Raw genomic sequence first — 23,176 nt, forward strand, 5'->3', positions numbered from 1 at the left:
TTGGCACGTTATCCTCGCGCTTGGGAGCTCAGGTTTAGTTTAGATACTTAGGAACATCATAATGGCCCGTTTTCCCGCCTTTTCCGCGCAGTTGCTAGCACCCTTGCTTTACTCCTCTCAGCCTTTATCCTGCACGCAGGCGCAGGCCACAGGTTCCCTTCCTCGCGCGCCCCCTCGGAGCTTGCCCTAGCAACAAGCTCAGTCGCAGAGCGAAAGCTGGGTGGGCGCATGCGCCACAGCTCTTTCCACCGGCAGTCCTCGGACCGCGCGCTTTGGGCTCCTCCCCAAGCAGGCCCTGCCTTTCTCCTCTCTTCTTCCCACCCAGGATCCGCGTGGCGGGGCGCGCGCGCACTTGGGCTCCAGGGCAGCTTCTCGTCTTGGCCACAGCAGCTAGGGGCGAGGGGCGGGGCTATTTCCTTTGGGGCCCCACCCCCTTTGGCCTGGCGTCCCTACCGCGCCTGCGCGCTCCCGCCCGGTCTCCATCTTGGAATTGGGAGGAAGAGGGAGAGGGAGGCCGGGACGAGAGCAGGGCTGTGGTGCGGTGAGAAGCTGAGACGAAGAGGAAAGGGAGTGAGGGCGCAGGGACGATCAGCCGCACCTCAGCTACATTCTTTCAGTTGTTCCGGAGAGAGAGGACGGGGAAGGGAGGAGACCCGGGTTGGAGTGGGGGCTGTCACTCTCGGACCCCAGCCTGAGAGGGGCCGTGCAGCCGGGCGTCCTCGGGGTGGGCCCGGTGTCGGTGACCGAAGACCTGGGGCTCAGGCCCCTAGGTCCCAAATTTTGGGGCTTGGTCCCTCATTCCTTAAATACCTAGATACCAAGCCCTCATATATCAGATATCTGGGACTCGAGTCCCAACCTTTACAAACCTGGGTCTCTGTTTTATACAATTTAAAATACCTAGGACTCAGGACCTTGCGTGCACCAGTATCCAGGGTTCATTCTCCAGGCGTCCAAATACCGGATTCATTTTTGGTCCTTGCAAATATTCGGGGCTTAGACCCCACAATCGGAAATCCGGGATTCAGCAACTGTCGCCCTCGAGTTGGGGGAGGACTGGACCGCGAGGTCAGATCAGGTTGTCACCTCCTCCCCTCCAGGGGAGGCTTCCCGGGCCCGCCCCTCAGGAAGGGCGAAAGCTGAGGAAGAGGTGGCAAGGGGGAAGGTCTCCTTGCCCCTCTCCCTGCTTGTCAGAGCAACTGGAGTACCCCAGGCGGAAGCGGAGGCGCTGGGGCACCATAGTGACCCCTACCAGGTGAGACACGGGTGCATGGGCATGAGTCCCTGTGGCCAGCTCCTTTCTGAGAAGCACGGGCTGGATAGGCCCTCTCCTCAGTATGGGGAAGCCCTGCTGGGCCCATGGTCAGTTTGTGGCCAGCCTTGTCTTCTGTTGCCACCTCTTTCTCTCTTCCTCTTCTCTTCATTGTGTCTGGTTGAAGGGGGACCTCGGGTGACAGGGCCTGTCATGACACCAAGGGTCACGCCCTAGGATGCTTAGCTAATCAAAGGGGTTTCCACCTTTCTGGTCTCCTCCCTTATTAATTTTTCCCCCATAACCACCCCTTCACTGTGATTTTATTATACTCCTTTTTTTTTTCAGACTGCCATAGGGTGTTGATTCCCATATAGGTGGGCTTATATTTATTTATTTTGGTTGAGACAGCCTTTCTGTAGCCCTGGCTAGTGGATCTGGCCTTAAATTGGAGGCAGTCCTGCTTTAACCTCTCTATTGCTTTGATTACAGGTGCAAGCCACCACACTGACTGCTTTATATTCTTTTCTGGCATGGTCTAGTTGGAGTTTTTGTCATTGCAAAGCTCTGTGTGTGTGTGTGTGTGTGTGTGTGTGTGTGTGTGCTTGGTAATGTTTTCCTCCAGCTGCATTTACCCACCTGTCTCTTGCTGTAACTGTGTAAATAATCTCATACATTTGCCAGGTGACCTACCTTTTACAAAGTACTTTAGCATACATTTTTCTCATGCCACACTCAGACCTGCTCAACCCATGGGAACTCTTTTATTATTGCCTTCCCATTTTACAGTTGAGAACATTGATGCCCAGAGAGGTTGTTCAAGGTCACCCAGTGGCAGAATCAGGATTTTAACCTGGCTTATACCCATCTTTTGCCATCCCTTTTCTTCTGAGCCTAGGCTTGATGAGGGATCCACAGACTGTATCAGAGTGAAGTTTAAAAATGGGGGTATAATGATCTTCCTTTACAGAAAGGCTCTACTCAGGAGCTTTTCCTGAGAGGAAGCTCTGCTGTGCTTCTGCCTCACGGGTTTTTTTCTAATGTGACCTTCATTTTTACCCTAACCCCAGACTTTGACCTGGGTTCCAGAGATAGCTCTCTCTTCTAACAAATGATGCCTTTAGTGGCTCTTCTTAACTGTGGAGTTAGAACGCACCTCTCTTTATTCCCCCCACCCCAGCATTAAGCCTTGTAGTAACCCTAGAATTAGGGAAGGAAAAGCCATTTGTTCCGTGTCTACAAAGTGTTCTGAGTGTGGGATCTCATATAGTTGCATTCTGTAATCCACTTAACCAAAGAGAAGTATAAGGGACTTACCTGAAGCTCCATTGATATATGTTGTAGATGGGATGTACTGGTAAGATAATTTAGGGACTCTTTTGCAACGTGGATTTTAGGAGGTGATTATGACTTAGCCCAGACCATGGTAATTGCTCAAATGTTATTGTAAGGAAGGGGGCCTGTATGATGTTTTCCAATGGCTGGCACTCTTTCTTGTGGCCTGGGGTTCTGGGTTGGCAGTCATGGGCTTGTTACTAGTTAAGAAGTCATGAGGGTTCCATTGGCAAGTTGTGAGCACCTGCCTTTTGTGTGATTATGTGGCGAGAGGTGATTGCCCCAGGAGAAGTGGCCTGCCTTGAGCAGACTTCCTAGTCTGCTGAAGGCAATCAATCAATCAATCATCAATCAATCAGTCTCTCAGGCTATTCTGAGCCCTTCACACCCCGGAGACCCACCAAAGACTCAGGCTCCCTCCCTACCCTCTAGCTTCCAGTTGAGCTGAGGAGACAAAATTAACAACATGGACAGGAAACAATGCACCACAGAATATAATTATATGCTGAAATTGTTAGGTACCTTTAAGTAGCTAGAACTCTGCTGAGGGTTCTTTGTGTCTAAATTCCCCATTAGTCCTTAAAAAGGCCTGTCTTGGAGTCCCTGAGTGTTCTGGTTCTGGTACTTTGCAGCAACTTTCTGAATTTGGCTTGGAGTGCCCACCCACTAAGGGTTGGAATGACCTGAGAGGCCTTCCTCTATGGGGAGGCTGGGCTTAGTTGCCCGCCTAACAATGTTCTGTCCTGACCAGAGAGGGAAAGGTGCTGTTCTGTGACCTTGGGAAAGCCCCTTTTCCTCTCAGCCTCAGTGACTCTGTCTGGAAAATGGTGATCCTGATCCTGCCTTGCTGGTTTTATTTGGCTGTTCTGAAGGCCGGCCCGGTGGTGGCAAACCAGCTTTGGGCAGATCATTTGATCTTTCTGAGCCTGTTTACTTTTCTATAATAGATAGAGGTGACAATAGTGTTTATCCATACAGTTGTAGGAGCTCAGTGAGAGGTGATGTGTGTGAGATACATAAATGTCCATGACCCACAACATCACATCCCATGCTTATGTATGCTGCTTATGCAGGCAGACTGAACAAGTATGACAATCCAGAACACAGAGGTCCTCAGAGTCAGGTGCCAGTCCCTACTATTCCCATTCTAGATGTCCTCACTGCCACAGTGTCCCTATATTTTTTGAAAATGAGTCTCCTGGTCCCTTTAGGCCAGTACCCACTTGTAACAATGGCCGGATTTCCACCATATCCGGCCTGACTGTTTCCTGTTCTCATCCAGTGTGTGAGAGCTTGAAGGAGGAGGTAGCCTCAGCACCAAAGGGGACAGGAAGGTGCCTGGAAATCACTGGACTATGAGAACTTGTGGGATAGGACATGTGGGGATATGAAGCTCTGGCTGGGAGGGAATAGCTGGGTATAGGGAACTGGGAAATTGCTGAAGGATGAGGGGGTTGATGAAGATGCTTAGCTTCCCAGAATTATCTTCCTGGCAATTTTAGGGACTCTGGGGACCCAGCCCCCATGATCTGGTTGCCAGGGCAACTTTTTTTTTTTTTTTTTTTTTTTTTTTTTGAGCTTTGATAGTGTTCCTAATAGCCTCCTAACCTTCCTCAGCAGTGGCTCCCTCTCATCCCTAAATGAGGGGAGGACAAGGCAAAAGCTTGAGGGAGGCCCTTTAACTCCCTTAGGGCCCTGTCCTTGCTCTAAGGGTCCTGTCTACTTTTCCCAGGCAAGGTCCCAATCCCAGGGCCCCCAGGGGCCATCATGCCAGCTGGGGGCCGGGCCGGGAGCCTGAAGGACCCTGATGTAGCTGAGCTCTTCTTCAAGGATGACCCTGAGAAGCTTTTCTCTGACCTCCGGGAAATTGGCCATGGCAGCTTTGGAGCTGTGTACTTTGTGAGTTGGGTCTTAAAGGGGTAAAGCAAGCAAGGGTGGAGTCTTTAACCCTGTGGGTCTCCATCCAGACCTTCTGCGCCATCACCATAACAGCCCCTCCCACCTTCTCCTACTGCTTAGCAGGTCTTCCTACCCCAAGCCCAAAGTAGTCTTTCCTACCTTCCAATCTGGTCCTCTAGGCCCGGGATGTCCGGAACAGTGAGGTGGTGGCCATCAAGAAAATGTCCTATAGTGGGAAGCAGTCAAATGAGGTGAGTCAGGTTCATTAAGATCAAGTTGTTGGGAGGCAGAGGGCCCTAGTCTCAACACGCAGGCAGGATAACCCCTTCCTCTTTTGACCTCCTAGAAATGGCAGGACATCATCAAGGAGGTGCGGTTCTTACAGAAGCTACGACATCCCAATACTATTCAGTACCGGGGCTGTTACCTGAGGGAGCACACAGCTTGGGTGAGTTGTTCCACAACTGCTGCAACAGTTTTACTCAGGCATCTTTTCCTGGTCCAGCCTCTGAAGTGGGCAGTGTCTCCTGACCACGTTAGTCCTCTGAAAAACCCATCAACCAGGCATGGTGGCACACACTTCTAACCCCAGCACTGAGGAGACAAGCACAGGTCTACTTAGTGAGTGCTGGGCCAGCTAGGGATACACAGTGAGATCCTGTATCAAAAAGAGAAACAAACAAAAATATGGACATTTGTGTAGGTACAGGAGGAGAAGGTGACCCAGAGTGACATAGACAGTTAACAAGTTGCAAGAGACTGTGTTCTTTAGGAGGAGATGATTGAAGGGGACTTTAAAGGGGTCCAGATGGAAGCTATGGTAGGTGTCTTAGAATCATTCTTGGGGAGGCCTTGAATCCAGAGACTCTCCTACTACCTCTTGTTTTCTCTAGCTGCCCTTCCTCTCTGTCATTACCCTTTTGGCATTGCCTGAGTGGAAGATAAACAAGGAAAGTTCTGTTTTGAGTTTCTGCTCAAGGCAGCTGGGCCAGGGGTGGCCAGAATCTGCTGACCTCTAACACTTGACCCTTCCTTAGCTGGTGATGGAGTATTGCCTGGGCTCAGCTTCTGATCTTCTAGAAGGTAAGTAAATCAGAAAGTTGGGTAAGGAAGATAAGCAAGAAAGTTGTAGGAGAAAGTGGCTTTCTGCACCCCTGTGGCTCCCTCAGTTTGTTGTTTTGCTTCCTTCTACAGTGCACAAGAAGCCCCTTCAGGAGGTAGAGATTGCAGCTGTGACTCATGGGGCACTTCAGGGCCTGGCATATCTACACTCGCACAACATGATCCATAGGTACAACGATACCAACTGAGAGTGGGGTGCTTTATAACAGTCCTCATTTTGCTAAAACACCTATACATTTTTTCTGAGGTGCATTTTTCATCTTTCCCCTTTGCTTCTGTCAGGGATGTGAAGGCTGGAAACATCTTGCTGTCTGAACCAGGCTTGGTAAAATTGGGGGACTTTGGCTCCGCATCTATCATGGCACCTGCTAACTCCTTTGTGGGCACTCCATACTGGTGAGTGAGAGAGAAGAGGTGGTAGGTGAAGAGATTCCTATGATGTTGGAAATAAGTGTAGAATCTGGGTTCAGTGGTTAGCCTTTCTTTGCTCATGTCCTCCCAGGATGGCTCCAGAGGTGATCCTAGCCATGGATGAGGGGCAATACGATGGCAAAGTAGATGTCTGGTCCTTGGGGATAACCTGTATTGAGCTGGGTAAGGATGTCCTCTCTGCCTCCTCAGATTATTCTCCATTCCTGTCTGTTTCTCTCCCCATCCCATCCCAGACCTCTTAACTTCCTGTCCATTTTGACTACACTGAAGCTTTTTTTTTTTTTTTTTTGGTTTTTCGAGACAGGATTTCTCTGTGGCTTTGGAGGCTGTCATGGAACTAGCTCTTGTAGACCAAGCTGGTCTAGAACTCCCAGAAATCCTCCTGCCTCTGCCTCCTGAGTGCTGGGATTAAAGGCATGCGCCACCAACGGCCAGCTTGAAGCTTTTTTGATATAAGCAATTGTCAAACCCTACTTTTTTGTTGTTACTTTTGAGAAAAGTAGCCGTGGCTGTCATGGAACTTGCTCTGTAGACCCGATTGGCCTCAAACTCAGAGATCCACTTGCCTCTGCCTCCTCCTGAATTCTGGAATGAAAGGAGTGCACCACTACGCCTGATTCCGCTGCCAACTCTTTTACCTAGATTTTATAGCAATTCTTGCTTCTTGTCTACTACCTGGGCTTTATTTGTTTTTTGTTTGTTTGTTTGTTTGTTTGTGTTTGTTTGTTTTTGGTTTTTGGTTTTTTTCGAGACAGGGTTTCTCTGTGGCTTTGGAGGCTGCCCTGAAACTAGCTCTTGTAGACCAGGCTGGTCTCGAACTCACAGAGATCCACCTGCCTCTGCCTCCCGAGTGTTGGGATTAAAGGCGTGTGCCACCAACGCCCGGCTCTACCTGGGCTTTAAATCTCAGTGCCCAGTGTGCTAGGTTCTGTGGGCACAGTGGTAAAATTCCTGTCTTTGTTAAAACTGCATTCAAGGAAGGGAAGCTAGGCATGTTTTCTATGAATGGGATAAGAGTGCAGAAGCTCCAGAGCTAAAGTGTGACCTAGTTTAGGGGCTAAGGAAGCCCGGAGTGTAATAGAAATGTTTAAACAAACCTGCAAGACAAAGAGCTGCTAGAAAGATGCAGGGTAGAGCATTCCAGACAGAAAGTGGCATTGTAGAAGTTTAGAGTTAAGAGCAAGCCTGAGGAACTGAGACTAACTTTGGAGTGAGGTGACAGGTCTTGAAAGTTAGGCCCAGGTGAGTTCCTGAAGCTTTTGAGCCATGTTTGCACTCTCTCTGCCAGTCCGTTCTACTGAAGCAGTTGTCTAATGGGGTAGTGCTTATAAGACCTTCAGCACAACTCCAGGCATGAAATGGTTGTCCAAGAAAAAGTAGTTCTTTCTGACTGCTTCCTGCAGAGATCTTTCCTCTGCCAGTCGTCCATCTCGCCCCTCACCAGGCTGGCCTCACACTCGGAGATCTGCCTTCAAGACTGCTAGAATCAGAGGTGTATGCCACACCACCTGGCAACCAATCTCTTCTTCATAGTCTCTCTGATGGACTGATGCTGCAGAGATCTGTCTGAACTAGGTGCCATCATTTCAGTCGCTGCTCAGAGCCATTAGTGGCTTCCTGTTGCCTCCTAAACCAAAGCTGTCATATACCAGGCTACAGCCTCTGCTTCCTCTTTCCTTCATGGGCCCTGCTCATGTGGAGCATGTTAGGAGCTTGTGCCTGCCGTCAGAGACTTGGTTGTACTCTTGCCCTCTGTCTTCATACATACTGCATTTACCATTTGAGGCCATGGCCAGACAAGTGGTGGGGTGAAGCAGGTCATAGAGAAGAGCTGTCTATTGTATTCCTGGATTTTGTAGATGTGTGGACACACAGACACAGACTATTGGAAAGCCTGATTAGAGATAGCAGCCAGTAGGGCTGCAGAGATGGCTCAGCAATTAAGAGCACTGACTGCTCTTCCAGAGGACTCGGGTTCAATTCCCAGCACCCACATGGCAGCTCACAACTGTCTGTAACTCCAGCCCTAGGGGATCTGACAACCTCATACAGACATACGTGCAGACAAAACACCAACGTACATAAAATAAAAATAAATTATTACAAAAAGAAAGAGATGGTTGTCAGTTGATCAGTGTGGGGAGGCAGGGCAAGCTGGAGGCCATCGATCCTATAGACAGAGGACTGCTGTTGCATAGTTCCCACTCATTGCTATATAGGAATAGAGACTCCATTTTACCATATTGGATTCCTAAAGAAAGAGTGCAAATTTGTATTCACATAATTATTGTTGGTAATTAAATTTTTTGGTTTTTGTTGTTGTTGTTGGGGGCGATTTTCGAGACAGTGTTTGTCTGTGTAACAGCCCTGGCTGTCCTGGAACTCACTTTATAGACCAGGCTATCCTCAAACTCACAGAGGTCCATCTGCCTCTGCCTCCTGAGTGCTGGGATTAAAGGCATGAGCCGCCATCGCCTGGCTGGGCAATTAAGTTTTTGAAATCACTATTTAGGTCAAAAACAAATAGCCATCCAGGTTGTGGTAGTACATTTCTTTTATTCCAGCACTTTGAGTTTGAGGCCAACCTGGTCTACAGAGCTAGTTCTAAGACAGCCAGAGATATAAAACAAAAATTTCTCTAGGCTATAAGGTGTTCCTGGCTCAACACTTTTTTTTTTTTTTTTTTTTTTTTTCAGAGTTTCTCTGTGTAGCTTTGTAGACCAGGCTGGCCTTGAACTTACAGAGATCCACCTGCCTCTGCCTCCTGAGTGCTGGGATTAAAGGCATGTGCCACCATCATCCACCCGGCTGCTAGCTCAACACTCTTACAGCTACCGCCAGTATTCCCTTTTCTAAAATGACCTCTTCTTGGTTTCCTAGCCATTTACCTGCTTTCTCCCTTACCCCAATTAACAACTTAGTGCTACTGGCTTTGTTTTGATGGTATTGGGGATCAGATCTAGAGCCTGCTACATGCTAAGCAAGCATTCTACCACTAAGCTACATCCCCAGCTCTGTCTAAAGTTGCTTGTTTAGTTTAGTTCATTCTAGACTGGAAGCTTCTTGAACATAGAACATGTTTCTTGGTTTTCTGTCTTTCCCACAACTGGCAGGTTTTGATCTCATTTGGCCCTCATAAGTACTCATTGGGCTGATAACTTGAGTGTGCTTCTTCATGCCTTTTTTCTGTTTTTCTTTAATATCTACTCTGGGCATTACATTTTACGGAGAGGAAATTAAGACTCAGCAGGATCGGGAATTGCTTAAGATCAAGTAGGAAGGAAACCAGGCAGATGGGATTTGAACCCAGGCTGTTTTGAGTTCCCTTCTAGTTTCTGATCGTCTACCTCTTCTCACCTTCTTCCTTTGTCCTTTCTGTAGCGGAGCGGAAGCCACCACTGTTTAACATGAATGCAATGAGTGCCTTATACCACATTGCACAGAATGAATCCCCTGCTCTCCAGTCAGGACACTGGTGAGGACTGGGGTTCTTGGGCCAAGTGGTTAGGTCATGGGGTCTAGCTGCCTGGCTCATGCCTTCTCCTCCTGTCTCATACTTCCTGGGATGTCAGGTCTGAGTATTTCCGGAATTTTGTTGACTCCTGTCTTCAGAAAATCCCTCAAGACAGACCAACCTCAGAGGTTCTTCTGAAGGTGAGCACTCTCTGGCCTAGTGTTCTAGAATTGTAGCTGGTAGAGCCACAGAAAATTAGTGATTCCTAAGTCTTCATCCAGGAATCTTCCTTTATGAATCTTCCTTTATGAATTTTGCCCCTGCTCTGATACCTCACTGCCCCATGTTTTGCTAGATTTTTATCTGCTATAATACTACTTAATTTAAATAATAATTTTTTCTTAATCAAAGATCATAGATAAATGTATGATCTCCCTGAGATGTTTTTAAGTTTTCCAAACTTGGGAAACTTCATTCCCTTCACAGAGCCAATGTATCCTCTAAGAAGCCCTAGTTGGGACCAACATACTGCTAGACTGACCTCCTGGTTTTTAAAGGGTAACTTTTCAGGGCCTGAAGAGGTCTTGTGATGCATTCAAAAGCAGTTAGCCTTTGGGAAGCAGAGCTGCATTGGCATCTCCTGAATACCTTACCTGTCAGCAATGCCTGGAGAAATGAGGCTGTCTGGGTAGTAAAGACAGTTTCTATGAGAAACAGGCATAAGACAAGTGAGCATCCATCTGTGGAGGGCATGGGCCTCAGGCTTGGAGATACCGCGAGGCATGAGATCTAGAGGGGACACAGAGAACTGACAGCAGTCTCAGGTGTTCTGTTTCCCTAGCACCGCTTTGTGCTCCGGGAGCGGCCACCCACAGTCATCATGGACCTAATCCAGAGGACCAAGGATGCTGTACGGGAATTGGATAACCTGCAGTACCGAAAGATGAAGAAGATACTATTCCAAGAGGCACCCAATGGCCCTGGTGCTGAAGCCCCAGAGGAAGAGGAGGTGACCTAGCTGCCCTGATACTTCCCTACCCCATACTGGGCTTGGCCTTTCTTCACCTTCTTTTCTTATGCTACTCCATATCCTTGTCCTTCCCTTTCCCTGCCCAACAGCTCACACCCTGTTCGCAGGAAGCAGAACCCTACATGCACCGAGCGGGGACACTGACCAGTCTAGAGAGTAGCCACTCAGTACCCAGCATGTCCATCAGCGCCTCCAGCCAAAGCAGCTCAGTCAACAGTCTAGCAGATGCCTCAGACAATGAGGAGGAGGAGGAAGAAGAGGAGGAAGAAGAGGAAGAGGAGGAAGAGGAAGGCCCTGAAGCCCGAGAAATGGCTATGATGCAGGAGGGGGAGCATACAGTCACTTCCCACAGCTCCATCATCCACAGGCTGCCAGGCTCAGACAACCTATATGATGATCCTTACCAGCCAGAGATGACTACAGGTCCACTCCAACCACCTGCAGCCCCTCCCACCTCTACCACCTCTTCTGCTCGCCGCCGGGCTTATTGCCGCAACCGGGATCACTTTGCCACCATCCGTACTGCCTCCTTGGTAAGTGTGGCCATCCTCACTCAGCTTCTTCATAGTTTTGGGATTTTTTGTTTTGTTTTGTTTTTAATCTATTACCTGGATACATCAAACAAAGTCCAGAAATGACATTCTCCTTGTGGTACATAATTGAAGTCAAGATTCCCTCACTTTGCTACTGTCTTTGACTGCTGCCTTCTCCCAGCAGACTATTTTAGTCACATTGCCTAAGCTGGGTATTCCCAGCCTTGCAAACTGTTGCTCTGTTTTCAAGGCCTTGTTGAAATAACAGCGTGTGGAGACCTTCCTGGACTCCTCTGCCTGTTCAGGTGCTTTACGTGCCTGGACAGGTATGTCTACCCTGCTGTGGTACTCCTGGTGGCAGTGTGCAGGCTTGCTGGATTCAGGGCTTCAGAGGGCAGAGGTTGGGTTCAGGGATCTGCCTCATGTCAAGGACTTGTCACTTGCCACACACATGCTTATGTTTAATCTTTCCAGCTTTCCCTGGGAGGGAAATGGTTGGATCCCATTTAAGTGTTGGCTGCTATGACTTAGAGAGGTTGTTTGCCCAACGTACTTGCCCAGGCACCTTTGACTGGGGTTCTGTTCCTGTAAATAGGATCTTAGTCTTCTAAAATCTCACTTTTCTCAATACATGGGAAAATATTTGTTTGCTTATTGAGTCGGGTTCTAACAGTAGCTCAGCCTTGAACTTGTGATCCTTCTGCATTAGACTCTGAAGCCCTGGGGTTTATAGGCATGTGTTACCATGCAGGACAAGTTCAGGCTTCTCATGAAACAAAGCTTTCTGTTTGTGCTCTTGATAAACTTTTAAGTGACATTCCAGATTTGGCTGCATTTGAGTACCAACAATTCCCTTAGAGGCCACTGGGCAAGTCTAATGTATTTTTCAAGCTTTTCCTTGTGGCTGTGGCTGGGGTTGGGGGTTGCTAGGACCATTCTTGAGCTGCTGCTGCTTCTTCATACTATGCAGAGAGATCTGATTTTCCTGGGTCTTGACAACCTAAACTTAAGAGCCATTGATAGAACAGGTGAGGTGAGGCCAGAGGTTGCAGCCAGAGATCTTGATCTAACATATCAGGACTCAGAGCCTAGCTTAGTACCTGGAACATGGTGGACACTCTGTAGTGTTGCTGAAGGGAGAGTGCTAGCCAGCACTCACTGGTCTTTTTTCTATGTGTATCACACTAATCTATGCAGTGGCATTGTTGGCCTATGACTGATGTGAGAGTTGGTGGTTTGAGATTGAGTGGCAATAACGGGCAGAACTGGAATCTGAGCTGAGCCCAGGTGTATCTGATCCATTCTTTTGCACTAATCTGTGTTGTAGCTACTTTTGCATCAGGACACTTTTATCATCTCAGTCTACTACACCAACCCATAAGGCAGACAATTATTCAGTTGTGGAAATGGATTTAGAGAGTTTAGATGTAAGGAAGATATTTAATAACAATGAAATCTTGAGTCTGATAACCTTGTTCTTCACCATATCTGTGTAAATAAAATGGGGGCTAGGGATGAGTCCCACGGTTTATCCTTTCTTGTATTCTAGGTCAGCCGTCAGATCCAGGAGCATGAGCAGGACTCAGCCCTGCGGGAGCAACTAAGTGGCTACAAGCGGATGCGGCGTCAGCATCAGAAGCAGCTGCTGGCCCTGGAGTCCCGTCTGAGGGGTGAACGTGAGGAGCACAGTGGGCGGCTGCAGCGGGAGCTTGAAGCACAACGGGCTGGCTTTGGGACTGAGGCTGAGAAGCTGGCCCGGAGGCACCAGGCCATTGGTGAAAAAGAAGCCCGAGCTGCTCAGGCCGAGGAGCGGAAGTTCCAGCAGCACATCCTGGGGCAGCAGAAGAAGGAGCTGGCTGCCCTGCTGGAGGCGCAGAAGCGAACCTATAAGCTTCGGAAGGAGCAGTTGAAGGAGGTTTGGCCAGATCTGCCTTGGGTGAGCCAAGGGCCATCAGGTAGGCAAGACAATGGCCCTGACCCATTTCCCCCACTGCCCTGCCAGGAGCTCCAGGAGAACCCTAGCACACCCAAACGAGAGAAGGCTGAGTGGCTGTTGAGACAGAAGGAGCAGTTGCAACAGTGTCAGGCAGAAGAGGAGGCAGGACTGCTGCGGAGGCAACGCCAGTACTTTGAACTGCAGTGTCGTCAATACAAGCGCAAGATGCTACTGGCTCGACACAGCCTAGACCAGGACCTGCTTCGAGAGGTAGACCTGGCCCACCTGTCCTTCTCCCCACAGTAAGGATCCTAGCATCTCTCTTCTGTCATTTGCCTCCCTAATGTCTTCTTTCTCCTCTCCTAAAGTTTTGGTTTGGCTTCTTTTCAGCATTCTTCCTGCTTTCCATCCTCACTGAACCATGCTAGGAAGTCCTTAGGTATCCCTTTCCAAGGTTTACACTCCTCACCTCCCTTACTCTTGGCTAAGGAGCCTTGTGCTCTTAATTCTTCAATACCAAGAAGGCTCCCTGACTGGGCCTTGGGTTCTGCCTCTTTTCTGACTTAGGACTTGAACAAGAAACAGACACAGAAGGACTTAGAGTGTGCTCTGCTGTTGCGGCAACATGAGGCTACACGAGAGTTGGAGCTACGACAGCTCCAAGCTGTCCAGCGCACACGTGCTGAACTCACCCGCCTCCAGCACCAAACAGAGCTAGGCAACCAGCTGGAGTACAACAAGCGACGGGAGCAAGAATTGCGGCAGAAGCACGCGGCCCAGGTTCGCCAGCAGCCCAAGAGCCTCAAAGTACGTGCAGGCCAGCTACCCATGGGCCTCCCTGCTACTGGGGCTCTGGGACCACTCAGCACAGGCACCCCTAGTGAAGAGCAGCCCTGCTCATCTGGCCAGGAGGCAGTCCTGGACCAAAGGATGCTGGGAGAGGAGGAGGAAGCAGTGCCAGAGAGAAGGATTCTGGGAAAGGAAGGGACCACCTTGGAGCCAGAGGAGCAGAGGATTCTGGGGGAAGAAATGGGAACCTTTAGTTCCAGCCCACAAAAACATAGGAGTCTGGTTAATGAGGAAGATTGGGATATATCTGAGGAGATGAAGGAGATTAGAGTCCCCTCACCGGAATCCCAGGAGAGAAGTATTATTGGCCAGGAAGAGGCTGGGGCGTGGAGTTTGTGGGGGAAGGAGGGTGGGACCCTTGTGGATGTGGAGTTCAAGCTTGGCTGGGTCCAGGGTCCTGTTCTGACTCCAGTCCCTGAGGAAGAAGAGGAGGAGGAGGAGGAAGAGGAGGGAGGGGCTCCAATTGGAACCCCCAGGGATCCTGGAGATGGTTGTCCTTCCCCAGATATCCCTCCAGAGCCACCTCCATCACATCTGAGACAGTGCCCTGCTAGCCAGCTCCCTGGACTCCTGTCTCATGGCCTCCTGGCCGGCCTCTCTTTTGCAGTGGGGTCCTCCTCTGGCCTCCTGCCCCTACTCCTTCTGCTGCTACTACCACTACTGGCAGCTCAGGGTGGGGGTGGCTTACAGGCAGCACTGCTGGCCCTTGAGGTAGGACTAGTGGGCCTGGGGGCCTCCTACCTGTTCCTTTGTACAGCCCTACACCTGCCCCCCAGTCTGTTCCTTCTCCTGGCTCAGGGCACTGCACTGGGGGCTGTCCTTAGCCTAAGCTGGCGTCGAGGCCTTATGGGTGTGCCTCTGGGCCTTGGGGCTGCCTGGCTCCTAGCTTGGCCCAGCCTGGCTCTACCTCTGGCAGCTATGGCAGCTGGGGGCAAATGGGTGCGGCAGCAAGGCCCCCAGATACGTCGAGGCATCTCTCGACTCTGGTTGCGGGTTCTGCTACGCCTGTCACCCATGGCCTTTCGGGCCCTACAGGGCTGTGGGGCCGTGGGAGACCGGGGGCTGTTTGCGCTGTACCCTAAGACCAACAAGAATGGTTTCCGAAGCCGACTACCTGTCCCTTGGCCCCGTCAGGGAACTCCTCGCACTACTCAACATCCACTAGCTCTGTTGGGAAGAGTTTGGGCTCTGTGCAAGGGCTGGAACTGGCGCCTAGCACGGGCTAGCCACAGATTAGCCTCTTGCTTGCCCCCCTGGGCTATTCACACACTAGCCAGCTGGGGCCTGCTTAAGGGTGAGAGGCCCAGTCGGATCCCTCGGCTGCTACCACGCAGCCAGCGCCGTCTTGGGCTCTCTGCTTCCCGACAGCTACCACCAGGTACTGTGGCTGGGCGGAGATCTCAGACCCGCAGGGCCCTGCCTCCCTGGAGGTAACGGTTCCAACCCTTCATCCAAATTTAGGGCATCGAGCACTTTATCTCCCACAACTCAGTGAAGTTTCTCCAATCCCCCAGCCTCTCCTCCCCTCTGACCTTTCTTACTCAGTATGTTTTCCCCAGGTCCGGTCCTGGCCCCAGAAATTTCTAGACAGGCAGCCTCCTCTACTTTGGAGTCCAGAAATGACACTCTGTGTTTTCCCCAATCCCCTAAGTTATTGCTGTTCCCCCCGCTGTGTGTGTGCTCATCCTCACCCTCATCGGCTCAGGCCTGGGGCCAGGGGTGGCAGGGAGGGAAGTCATGGGGTTTTTTCCCTCTTTGATTTTGTTTTTCTGTCTCCCTTCCAACCTGTCCCCTTCCCCCTCCACAAAAAAGAAAAAAAAGAAAAACACAAATAAAATATCTGAGCGGAACTATACCTTTGGCCCAGGCTGCCTCTGTCTGCTTTGTCCTGCCGCCTAGCCTCCCTGGTTTGCCCCGAATCTGGACCCTTGGCCCTCAGCTCCATGACCTCTTCACCCCATCTCCGTTGTCTTCACTCCTTTCACTCCTCAGCCTCATCCTCTTTGCCTTCATAGCTTCATTGCACCATGACCACAACCAGCTCTAGGCTGTGAGCCCCTGTGGAGCTTCCACAGAACTTCGTGATCTCACAGTTCCCCCTGTTTGTGAGACCCTTTCAGAGAGTACTTAGGGTTAAAGTCTTTTGGTCTCTTTGTCCCTTCCTTTACTATGAACCCAATGCCTACATGATTTGGAGCAGCGTCTATCACCTGGGTCAGGCATTAGTCTACAGAGTTGGGGGCTGGGACGGCAGACCCCTACAGTCAAGGGTGGTGAGTTGGGACTAGGTAGAATGTGCAAACTAGAGGCCTGGGATTGCTGTGGGCTTGGGTGGGGCTAATGTGTGGATCTGATCAGGGTGGCAGCTGTTCCCAGTGAACTTCTCAGACCTTTTCTGGCCACCCCCCCTCCCCTTCTGTGGCCTGATACGGGGTGACCTGCTACCAATCCCTCAGCACAGTGCTTCCTTCTTCCCTGCCTTCCCTGAGGTGCTGGACCTGGGCCTTCCTCTGCCTGCCCTTAGTTGTATTGCCCTTTCGTGGATGTTGTGTGCGCCTTGGTGTCTCACTCAGTCGTTACATTCCTAAACATGTGATCACATGCTTCTATCCCAGGGTGATATTATCTCCTCTCTCTCTGCATGATCAGAGCTTCTTTTGTGTACCCAGTCCTCCGAAGATTCTCAGTTCCCTGTCTGTAAGATCTTATGTCCCTTCTTGTGACATCCCATGCAACTCTGATGTACTCAGAACCTCTCTTGTTTCTCTGCCTCTCTTGCCCATGGAGACTTTCTTGATCTCTCAACAGTTCCATCTCTCCATGTCTGTCTGTGTACAGCTCCCCCCGCCCCCTCTGTCTAACATGTTTTCTGTTTCTCTCCCTCTCCCTGTCTCTGCTTCTGTCTCCTTCCTCCTTTTCTTCCTTTCCCCTCGTTGTTCCTCTTCTTCCTCCTTCTCCCCTGCCCCATTTCCCCTTGATCCGTTCACTGCACAGTCGAAGGAGCTGCAGATCAAGAAGCAGTTCCAGGAAACGTGTAAGATCCAGACACGGCAATACAAGGCTCTTCGGGCACACTTGCTGGAGACCACACCCAAAGCTCAGCACAAGAGCCTCCTTAAGCGGCTCAAGGAGGAACAGACCCGCAAGCTGGCGATCCTGGCTGAGCAGTATGACCAGTCCATTTCAGAGATGCTCAGCTCACAGGCGGTGAGGCCTGGGGTCTGGGAGGGAGACTATGGAGGTTGGCCTTTGCTTTAACATTTGTTGTGGCAAAGGAAGGAGGGAGGTATGAACAGAACTTTTGAACTTAGGAAACCCGGGTACTCTTTTACTACTGACATTCTTCATAATGGTTTTATTTCATACTCTTCTCAGTGGTTTTATTTTTTTCTCTATTTTCCTACTGTCTTAACAAAGTCATCCTGCCTGCTCTGCCAAGAAACACCAAGGAAAATAATGGCTGTAATACTTTTTTCTGGACCTGAGTATACTTTGTGTGAACAGGGAGCAGGGGAGCAGATTACAGTGAGTGTGGTTCTCAGGCCTTTTACTCAAGACTTCAGGAATCTGGAAGGTTGCTCTTAGGAAAACTGTACACAGCACTGGAGTCAAATGCACATTGAATTCTAAGACCTAGAGGACTCCATTCTCACTCAGTCCCATCCCTCAGAGGTAATTTTGTAATGGTTTCCAGTGCATATCTGGAAAATTAAATAGAAATTTTAAACACAATAGAGTCAGACTTTACATAGTTTTCTGACTTCCCTTTTCCACCTAGTATTTCTTGGACATCATTCCATGTCAGTATACATAGCACATGTATCATTTTTATACAGTATAGAATTTTCCATGGAATGGCTGTACCATAATTTATTTAACCCATCCCTTATTGGTGGACATTTAGGTTGTTTCCAGCATTTTGCTATCACAACGCTTCCGTGAACACTTCGAGCACATGTGCAAGTATACCTGGGGGATAGATTCCTGCAAGTGTAATTGCTGTACCACAGGGTATGACCATCTTCCATTCTGATAGAGGTTGAGACTGCCGCTCCTTGCCACCTTAGGGCCCAGGCCTACTGGGGCAGGGGAGGATGGTGGGGACAGAGGAGGAGGTCCCTAAACCCTCTCCTCCCGTCCTCCAGCTCCGGCTTGATGAGACCCAAGAGGCAGAGTTTCAGGCCCTGCGGCAGCAGCTCCAACAGGAGCTGGAGCTCCTCAATGCTTACCAGAGCAAGATCAAGATCCGCACAGAGAGTCAGCACGAGCGGGAGCTGAGGGAGCTGGAGCAGAGAGTAGCGCTGAGGCGGGCGCTGCTAGAGCAACGGGTAAGGGGCTTGGCCCCCCCAAGATGGGAAAGGGAGAGCGGGTTCTCCATTCCAGTACTCTCACCCCTGTTTTGGGTGTCCCAGGTGGAAGAAGAGCTGCTGGCCCTGCAAACAGGGCGTTCTGAGCGAATCCGGAGTTTGCTTGAACGGCAGGCCCGTGAGATCGAGGCCTTTGATGCTGAGAGCATGAGGCTGGGTTTCTCCAGCATGGCTCTGGGGGGCATTCCAGCTGAAGCTGCTGCCCAGGGTTATCCTGCTCCACCCCCAGCCCCTGCCTGGCCCTCCCGTCCAGTTCCCCGTTCAGGGGCCCATTGGAGCCACGGCCCTCCTCCACCAGGCATGCCCCCACCAGCTTGGCGTCAGCCAGCTCTGCTGGCTCCCCCAGGGCCTCCAAACTGGCTAGGGCCTCCAGCACAGAGTGGAACACCCCGTGGAGGGGCTCTGCTGCTGCTAAGAAACAGCCCTCAACCCCTGAGGCGGGCGGCATCAGGGGGCAGCAGCAGTGAGAACGTGGGCCCACCTGCTGCAGTGCCAGGGCCACTGAGCCGAAGCACCAGTGTTGCTTCCCACATCCTCAATGGCTCCTCCCACTTCTATTCCTGAAGTGCAGGGTGGTGAGCAGAGGAATAGGGCAAGGTGGGAGTGGGTGGTGCCTGATCCTACAGGCAGTGTGCTTGAAGCCTACCCAGTGGTGGTGGGGACAGGATGTTGGCTCCAGCTCCCCCATCAGACCTCCACATCTCATGAGCTTCTTGGGGCCGGCCAGTGACCCCAGGCCAGCTTGGGCATTGGTGCCCCAAGGCTGACCAGGAGCCCTGCCTCCCCACCATGGTGCCAGGGTCTCCCTCCATCACCACCTACCAAAGGTGGGAACTGTGAGTGTCAAATATTCATCTGGTCCCCTGGGGGAGGGGAAGGGTGGGTCTAGACATATTATATTCAGAGAACTATACAACCCTTGTGATGGGGCCGTGGACTGGGGACAACAGGGTCCCCAGACCTGGATATGGCAGTGCAGGTCTGGGGCCCACGGCAAGGAGAATGGGAGGAGGACTTCCTCCAGAAGGGTTGGGGTCTTGAAGTCAGGGTGCCCGGGTCTCACCATTCTCCTGTTGCTGTTTGACGTCCTGTGCCGTCTTGTCTTTTTTTTTTAAATTTGGGGTCAGGGCTGGGGCGGGGGACAAGGGAAGGACCTCAGAAAGGGCTGCTGCCAAGCCTGGAAGCAGTCATGGGAGCCCCTCTCAGCTATGGGGCTGGCACAGAGCCCTAGGGCAAGCTTTTAATAAACTGTTGGTTATTCTAACAGACCTCGGGACTTCTCCCTTTCTGTCTGTGTGTGAAGGATTGATGAGTGGCAAATGATAGTGTTAATTGTACTTAATTGGGTCATGTGACTAAAAACTCTAGTGATTTTAATGACTGCACATATGATTGGGAGGTCAACTTGTTAATCTCTCAAATTCTGCTTTGCTTTGGGTTCAGAGCTTCTCAGAAAGCCTTGGTGCACAAGCTCCCCAGGAGCCCCATGTCTGTATCTTACTAGATGCCTGCCTGGACACTGAAGTCTGCAGGTTTGTCATGCTCTGATTGGTCAGTCAGGTCTACTATACCTACCTCTTGGAGGCTAAGAGTCCCTGGTAGTGTGGGGAAGGAAGATGAACTGAGCCTGATGGGGAAAGAAGCGGGGGGAGAGGCGGGGGGGGGGGGGGGAAGTATGTGTGTGTGGCTGGGATTAAGACCAAGCCCTTGTTCATGCTAGGCATTGGTTCTACCGTGTAAGTATCTCATTGTTCAGGCCACTTTGACTAGAGAAACCACCTGGTCACACTGGAAGAACAGCCATGTCCTCCTCTGATACTGCCTGGTGGGGACTGGATGGCAGGCCTGGGGCTGGGGCAACTGGGAACCTATAAGGAAGACTTAGGCTAGTTAGGCTACTAGCTAGTATCAAAGACTACTTCCCAGTTTCTTGGCCCCAAAGAATGGGGTATGAGTGTTGGGGACCAGTTCAGATGAAGTAATTACAAACATTACTTTATTGACTCTAAAACCAAAACAAACAAAGAACCATAAACCCCCCAAACCACCTTAGAGAGCATGAAATTGAGAACTGTGCCAACAACATAGGTCCCTGGGGGAATAGTCTTTTTGAAAGCTGCTTCAGTGCCACAGGCTCTTGTATAACAGGGTAAGGTCCATCCTGGGACATGGAGTTCAGCTACTCTCACCATCACTGCTGATGATGCCCCGCATATGAGACCAGTCTGGAGGTGCTTGGCGTGGCCTCTCCTCTTCTGAGTCCAGAGCTCTGCGATAAAGCTCCCCTGGGGGGATTCCTTCCCCTGAAGGGTTCCAGGCATTCCGTCTTCGCGGTCGACCTGGGAGGTGGGGAAAGAAAATTAGTTATCTGACCCTAGCCTCGTCCTTTCCTGAGGAGGACATTCCTTACCTGAACTGCTGATGATATTGGCGACATCCAAGGAAGCCACCTCAGCTGCTTCTTCCCGCTGCTCCTTCAGGGCCCGACACTTCTCCAAGGAAGGATTGCCTGGAGCAGAAATAGCTTGTGAGCCTCTCTTCCCCAGTGCCCAGGCCCTCCTGCAGCTCTCAGGCACACCCAGTCTCACCCTTCATGCCAAGTGCTTCCAGCTCAGCCCTGAGGACACTCAGGCACTCCTTGTGGGAGCGACAGGAACCCAGCAGCTTCTTGTAGTTTCGATGGGCACCACAAGCCCGAATATAACGCTTTAGTCTCACCACAGCTGGATGGTCCTCTCTTCGGTGACGAGACCCAACCTAATAAGGAATTTGCAGCTGAAGGCCCAGCCTTTTCCCTGGTGGAGGCCACCCACCTGTATGCCCTCTCACCTTCTGACTTGTGGGTTCTGGACTTGAATCTGATGAGGAACTTCGTGCCTTGCCTTTCTTGGAGCTCTTCTTGGAAGAGCGGTTCTTCCTTTCCTCTTTGGTGCTCTCTCCTGCCCGAGAGTCGCTCACTTCCCTCTCCATGTCACTCTCACTATTAACGCAGCCTACTGTGCCTGTCTTGGCAGTGCCTGGAGCAGCTGTTAGCTCTTGTGTGCTGCTTTCCCCATCCTCACTGCTTGCACTCGGCCTTCTCCCATTCTCAGCCTGAATCTTGTCCTGGCTCTTTCTCTTAGATGAGCTCTCGTCTTCCGTCCCGCTGCTGTCCCCACTACTTACTGCCCCCCTTTCCTTCTCTTCCTCGCTGTCTCCCAAGCCTCCAGTTAGCCTCCCAACCCTGTTTTTCTGCTTATAGCTCATTCTCTCCCCTTTGTTGCTCCTGGGTCTGGGTTCCCTGTGCTCTTTCTTCTTGGCTAGGGTCTCCTCCTCGCTGTCTTCACTTTCCTTGTGGCGTTTAGTACCTGCGCTTTTCCTCACCTTTGCTCTACCCTGCATGGCTTCTTCCTCACTATCACTTTCTTCGCTGACCTGCTTCTGATTGTCTGAGGCCCTGCTTGGTGTTTGCTTGTTCTTGGCCCCAGCTTTCTTTTTAGACCTGCCCTTCTGTTCTTTTTTCACATCATCATCTTCCTCAGTGTCCTCTTCTTCCCAGACCTTATTTGATCTGACAGAGCCCTCCCCTTCCTCGTCACTGCTCTCCTCTAGTCTCATCTTGACAACCAGGTCTGTTTGCTGTTCTTCCTTTTTGCTCTCAACTGCTTTATTTAAGGCTCTCTTCAAACATGGCTTCTCCTTTGTTGTGCTGTTCTTTCTGGGGGGTCCTGAGCAGTCTGGACTGGATGATGTAGAGCTGGAATCTGGAACATGGGGGCAGGGCTGGGATAGGTTCCTCCTGTTCCTTACATTCAGGATAGGGTACTTGTAGCTCTACTCTGGTTAAGAGTGAAGGACAGCAGGAAGCACCACAGCTATGATTTCACCTGGTTCCTGACTCACTGTTTGCCCACTCATTTACTGCCTTGCAACGTAATACATGGCCTTGTGAATAAACCAATGATGGATGCTGTAGTCACAGATAAGTGGGGGAGAAGGCACTAACCTGACTCTGAATTGAAGCGAGACCTTTTTCTCTCTGGGTCACTGCAGGGAGCAGGAGACCTCTTCACTTTGGTAAAGTCTAGCTTTCCTTCTCTGGTACCAGCATCCGCCTGAGGGTGCAGCATGAGGGCAAATGGAACCAAAGTTGTGTCCTGTCCCAACCCCTCAGCAACAAACCCTGTCTCTCCTGGCCCAAGTTCACGCCCACACCTGCATCTTCAGCAGCTCTTCCTCCACCAGCCGCTTCAACGCCTGCTTCTCCTCAGGTTCAAGGTGATCCCGGCCCACATGGGTCAAAAATTTCTGTCGTACAATGGAGTGCGTAACCGTGCTACAAAGACACGTGTCAAGACGGGGTCCCAGTCCAACCCCTGCCCTTTTCAACCCAGACTTTAATACCCTATGCACCTGAGGTCAGGGCAACCTCGGAAGAAGCTGCGCGTGAATTCCAGCATCTCATCTCCCAGCGCCATTTTACACCACCGGGGATTGGTGGCTCCCGCCTTTTTTCTTCCGGGCCGCCTTCAGGGCGCGTGACAGCAGCTTGCGCACGCGCAGTGACGCGGCTCCGTGAGGGGCGGGACCGTTGGGCTTCCAACGCGGAGTACTGGGACGGAGAACTTGGCCAGATTTTGCTTTCCTTACTAAGCAGGGGGTGGGTCTCGAGGTTTCTGCTCTTTGTTAAAAACTACTTATTGAAACTATCATTAGAAGCCGATCCGCCGCCGGAAATCTCTGATGTAACGTAATTAACTCTTCACACTGCTCTGTAGTCAGGATCACTAAATTAGGTCTGTTGTTTCGAAAGGCAGAAAGGAAAGGGCATCCTCGCTAACACCCTGAATTTCTGGTTACCTTTTATGACTCCAAGTGAATAAACCAGCTTAGAATACTGCGCCCTTCAGTGTCCAGCTTCTCTGTGACCTCAGCGCATCGCGAAGCCACTGGAAACAGCGTTCCTTTGGGGTCGTCCCCTGGAGGGC

General features: G+C 50.9%; 2 protein-coding genes across 9 annotated transcripts; one reads left to right on the forward strand and one right to left on the reverse strand.

Moving 5' to 3' along the window:
• Positions 1-498: 498 nt before the first annotated feature.
• Positions 499-19,322, forward strand: Taok2 (TAO kinase 2). Of its 7 annotated transcripts, XR_003483126.2 has the most exons (20): positions 504-1,255; positions 4,320-4,486; positions 4,666-4,737; positions 4,833-4,934; positions 5,524-5,569; positions 5,681-5,777; positions 5,891-6,004; positions 6,111-6,202; positions 9,422-9,515; positions 9,613-9,694; positions 10,336-10,503; positions 10,614-11,057; positions 12,607-12,972; positions 13,060-13,263; positions 13,561-13,800; positions 16,837-17,049; positions 17,260-17,367; positions 17,747-17,853; positions 17,988-18,170; positions 18,255-18,396. XR_003483126.2 is itself a non-coding variant. In XM_027404606.2 (19 exons), exons 2-19 carry the CDS (start codon positions 4,355-4,357, stop codon positions 18,771-18,773), a joined length of 3,276 nt encoding a protein of 1,091 aa, XP_027260407.1. In that variant the 5' UTR covers positions 502-1,255; positions 4,320-4,354; the 3' UTR covers positions 18,774-19,322. The 7 variants fall into 7 exon arrangements, 5 of the variants coding, with proteins under 5 accessions (XP_027260405.1, XP_027260406.1, XP_027260407.1 ...); XM_027404606.2 differs by lacking the exon at positions 17,747-17,853 and having other exon boundaries at positions 502-1,255; positions 18,255-19,322; XR_003483127.2 differs by lacking the exon at positions 17,260-17,367 and having other exon boundaries at positions 505-1,255.
• An 861-nt stretch (positions 19,323-20,183) lies between these two features.
• On the reverse strand, positions 20,184-23,113 carry Hirip3 (HIRA interacting protein 3). Of its 2 annotated transcripts, none has more exons than XM_027404616.2 (7): positions 22,602-23,113; positions 22,404-22,524; positions 22,195-22,303; positions 21,039-21,952; positions 20,798-20,966; positions 20,620-20,718; positions 20,184-20,548 (listed from the first exon to the last, which is right to left on the reverse strand). In XM_027404616.2, exons 1-7 carry the CDS (start codon positions 22,664-22,666, stop codon positions 20,385-20,387), a joined length of 1,641 nt encoding a protein of 546 aa, XP_027260417.1. In that variant the 5' UTR covers positions 22,667-23,113; the 3' UTR covers positions 20,184-20,384. The 2 variants fall into 2 exon arrangements, with proteins under 2 accessions (XP_027260417.1, XP_027260418.1); XM_027404617.2 differs by having other exon boundaries at positions 22,404-22,496; positions 22,602-22,743.
• Positions 23,114-23,176: the final 63 nt, after the last annotated feature.

This window comes from Cricetulus griseus, chromosome 3 (genome assembly GCF_003668045.3).
Source record: "Cricetulus griseus strain 17A/GY chromosome 3, alternate assembly CriGri-PICRH-1.0, whole genome shotgun sequence".
Lineage (NCBI taxonomy): Eukaryota > Metazoa > Chordata > Mammalia > Rodentia > Cricetidae > Cricetulus > Cricetulus griseus.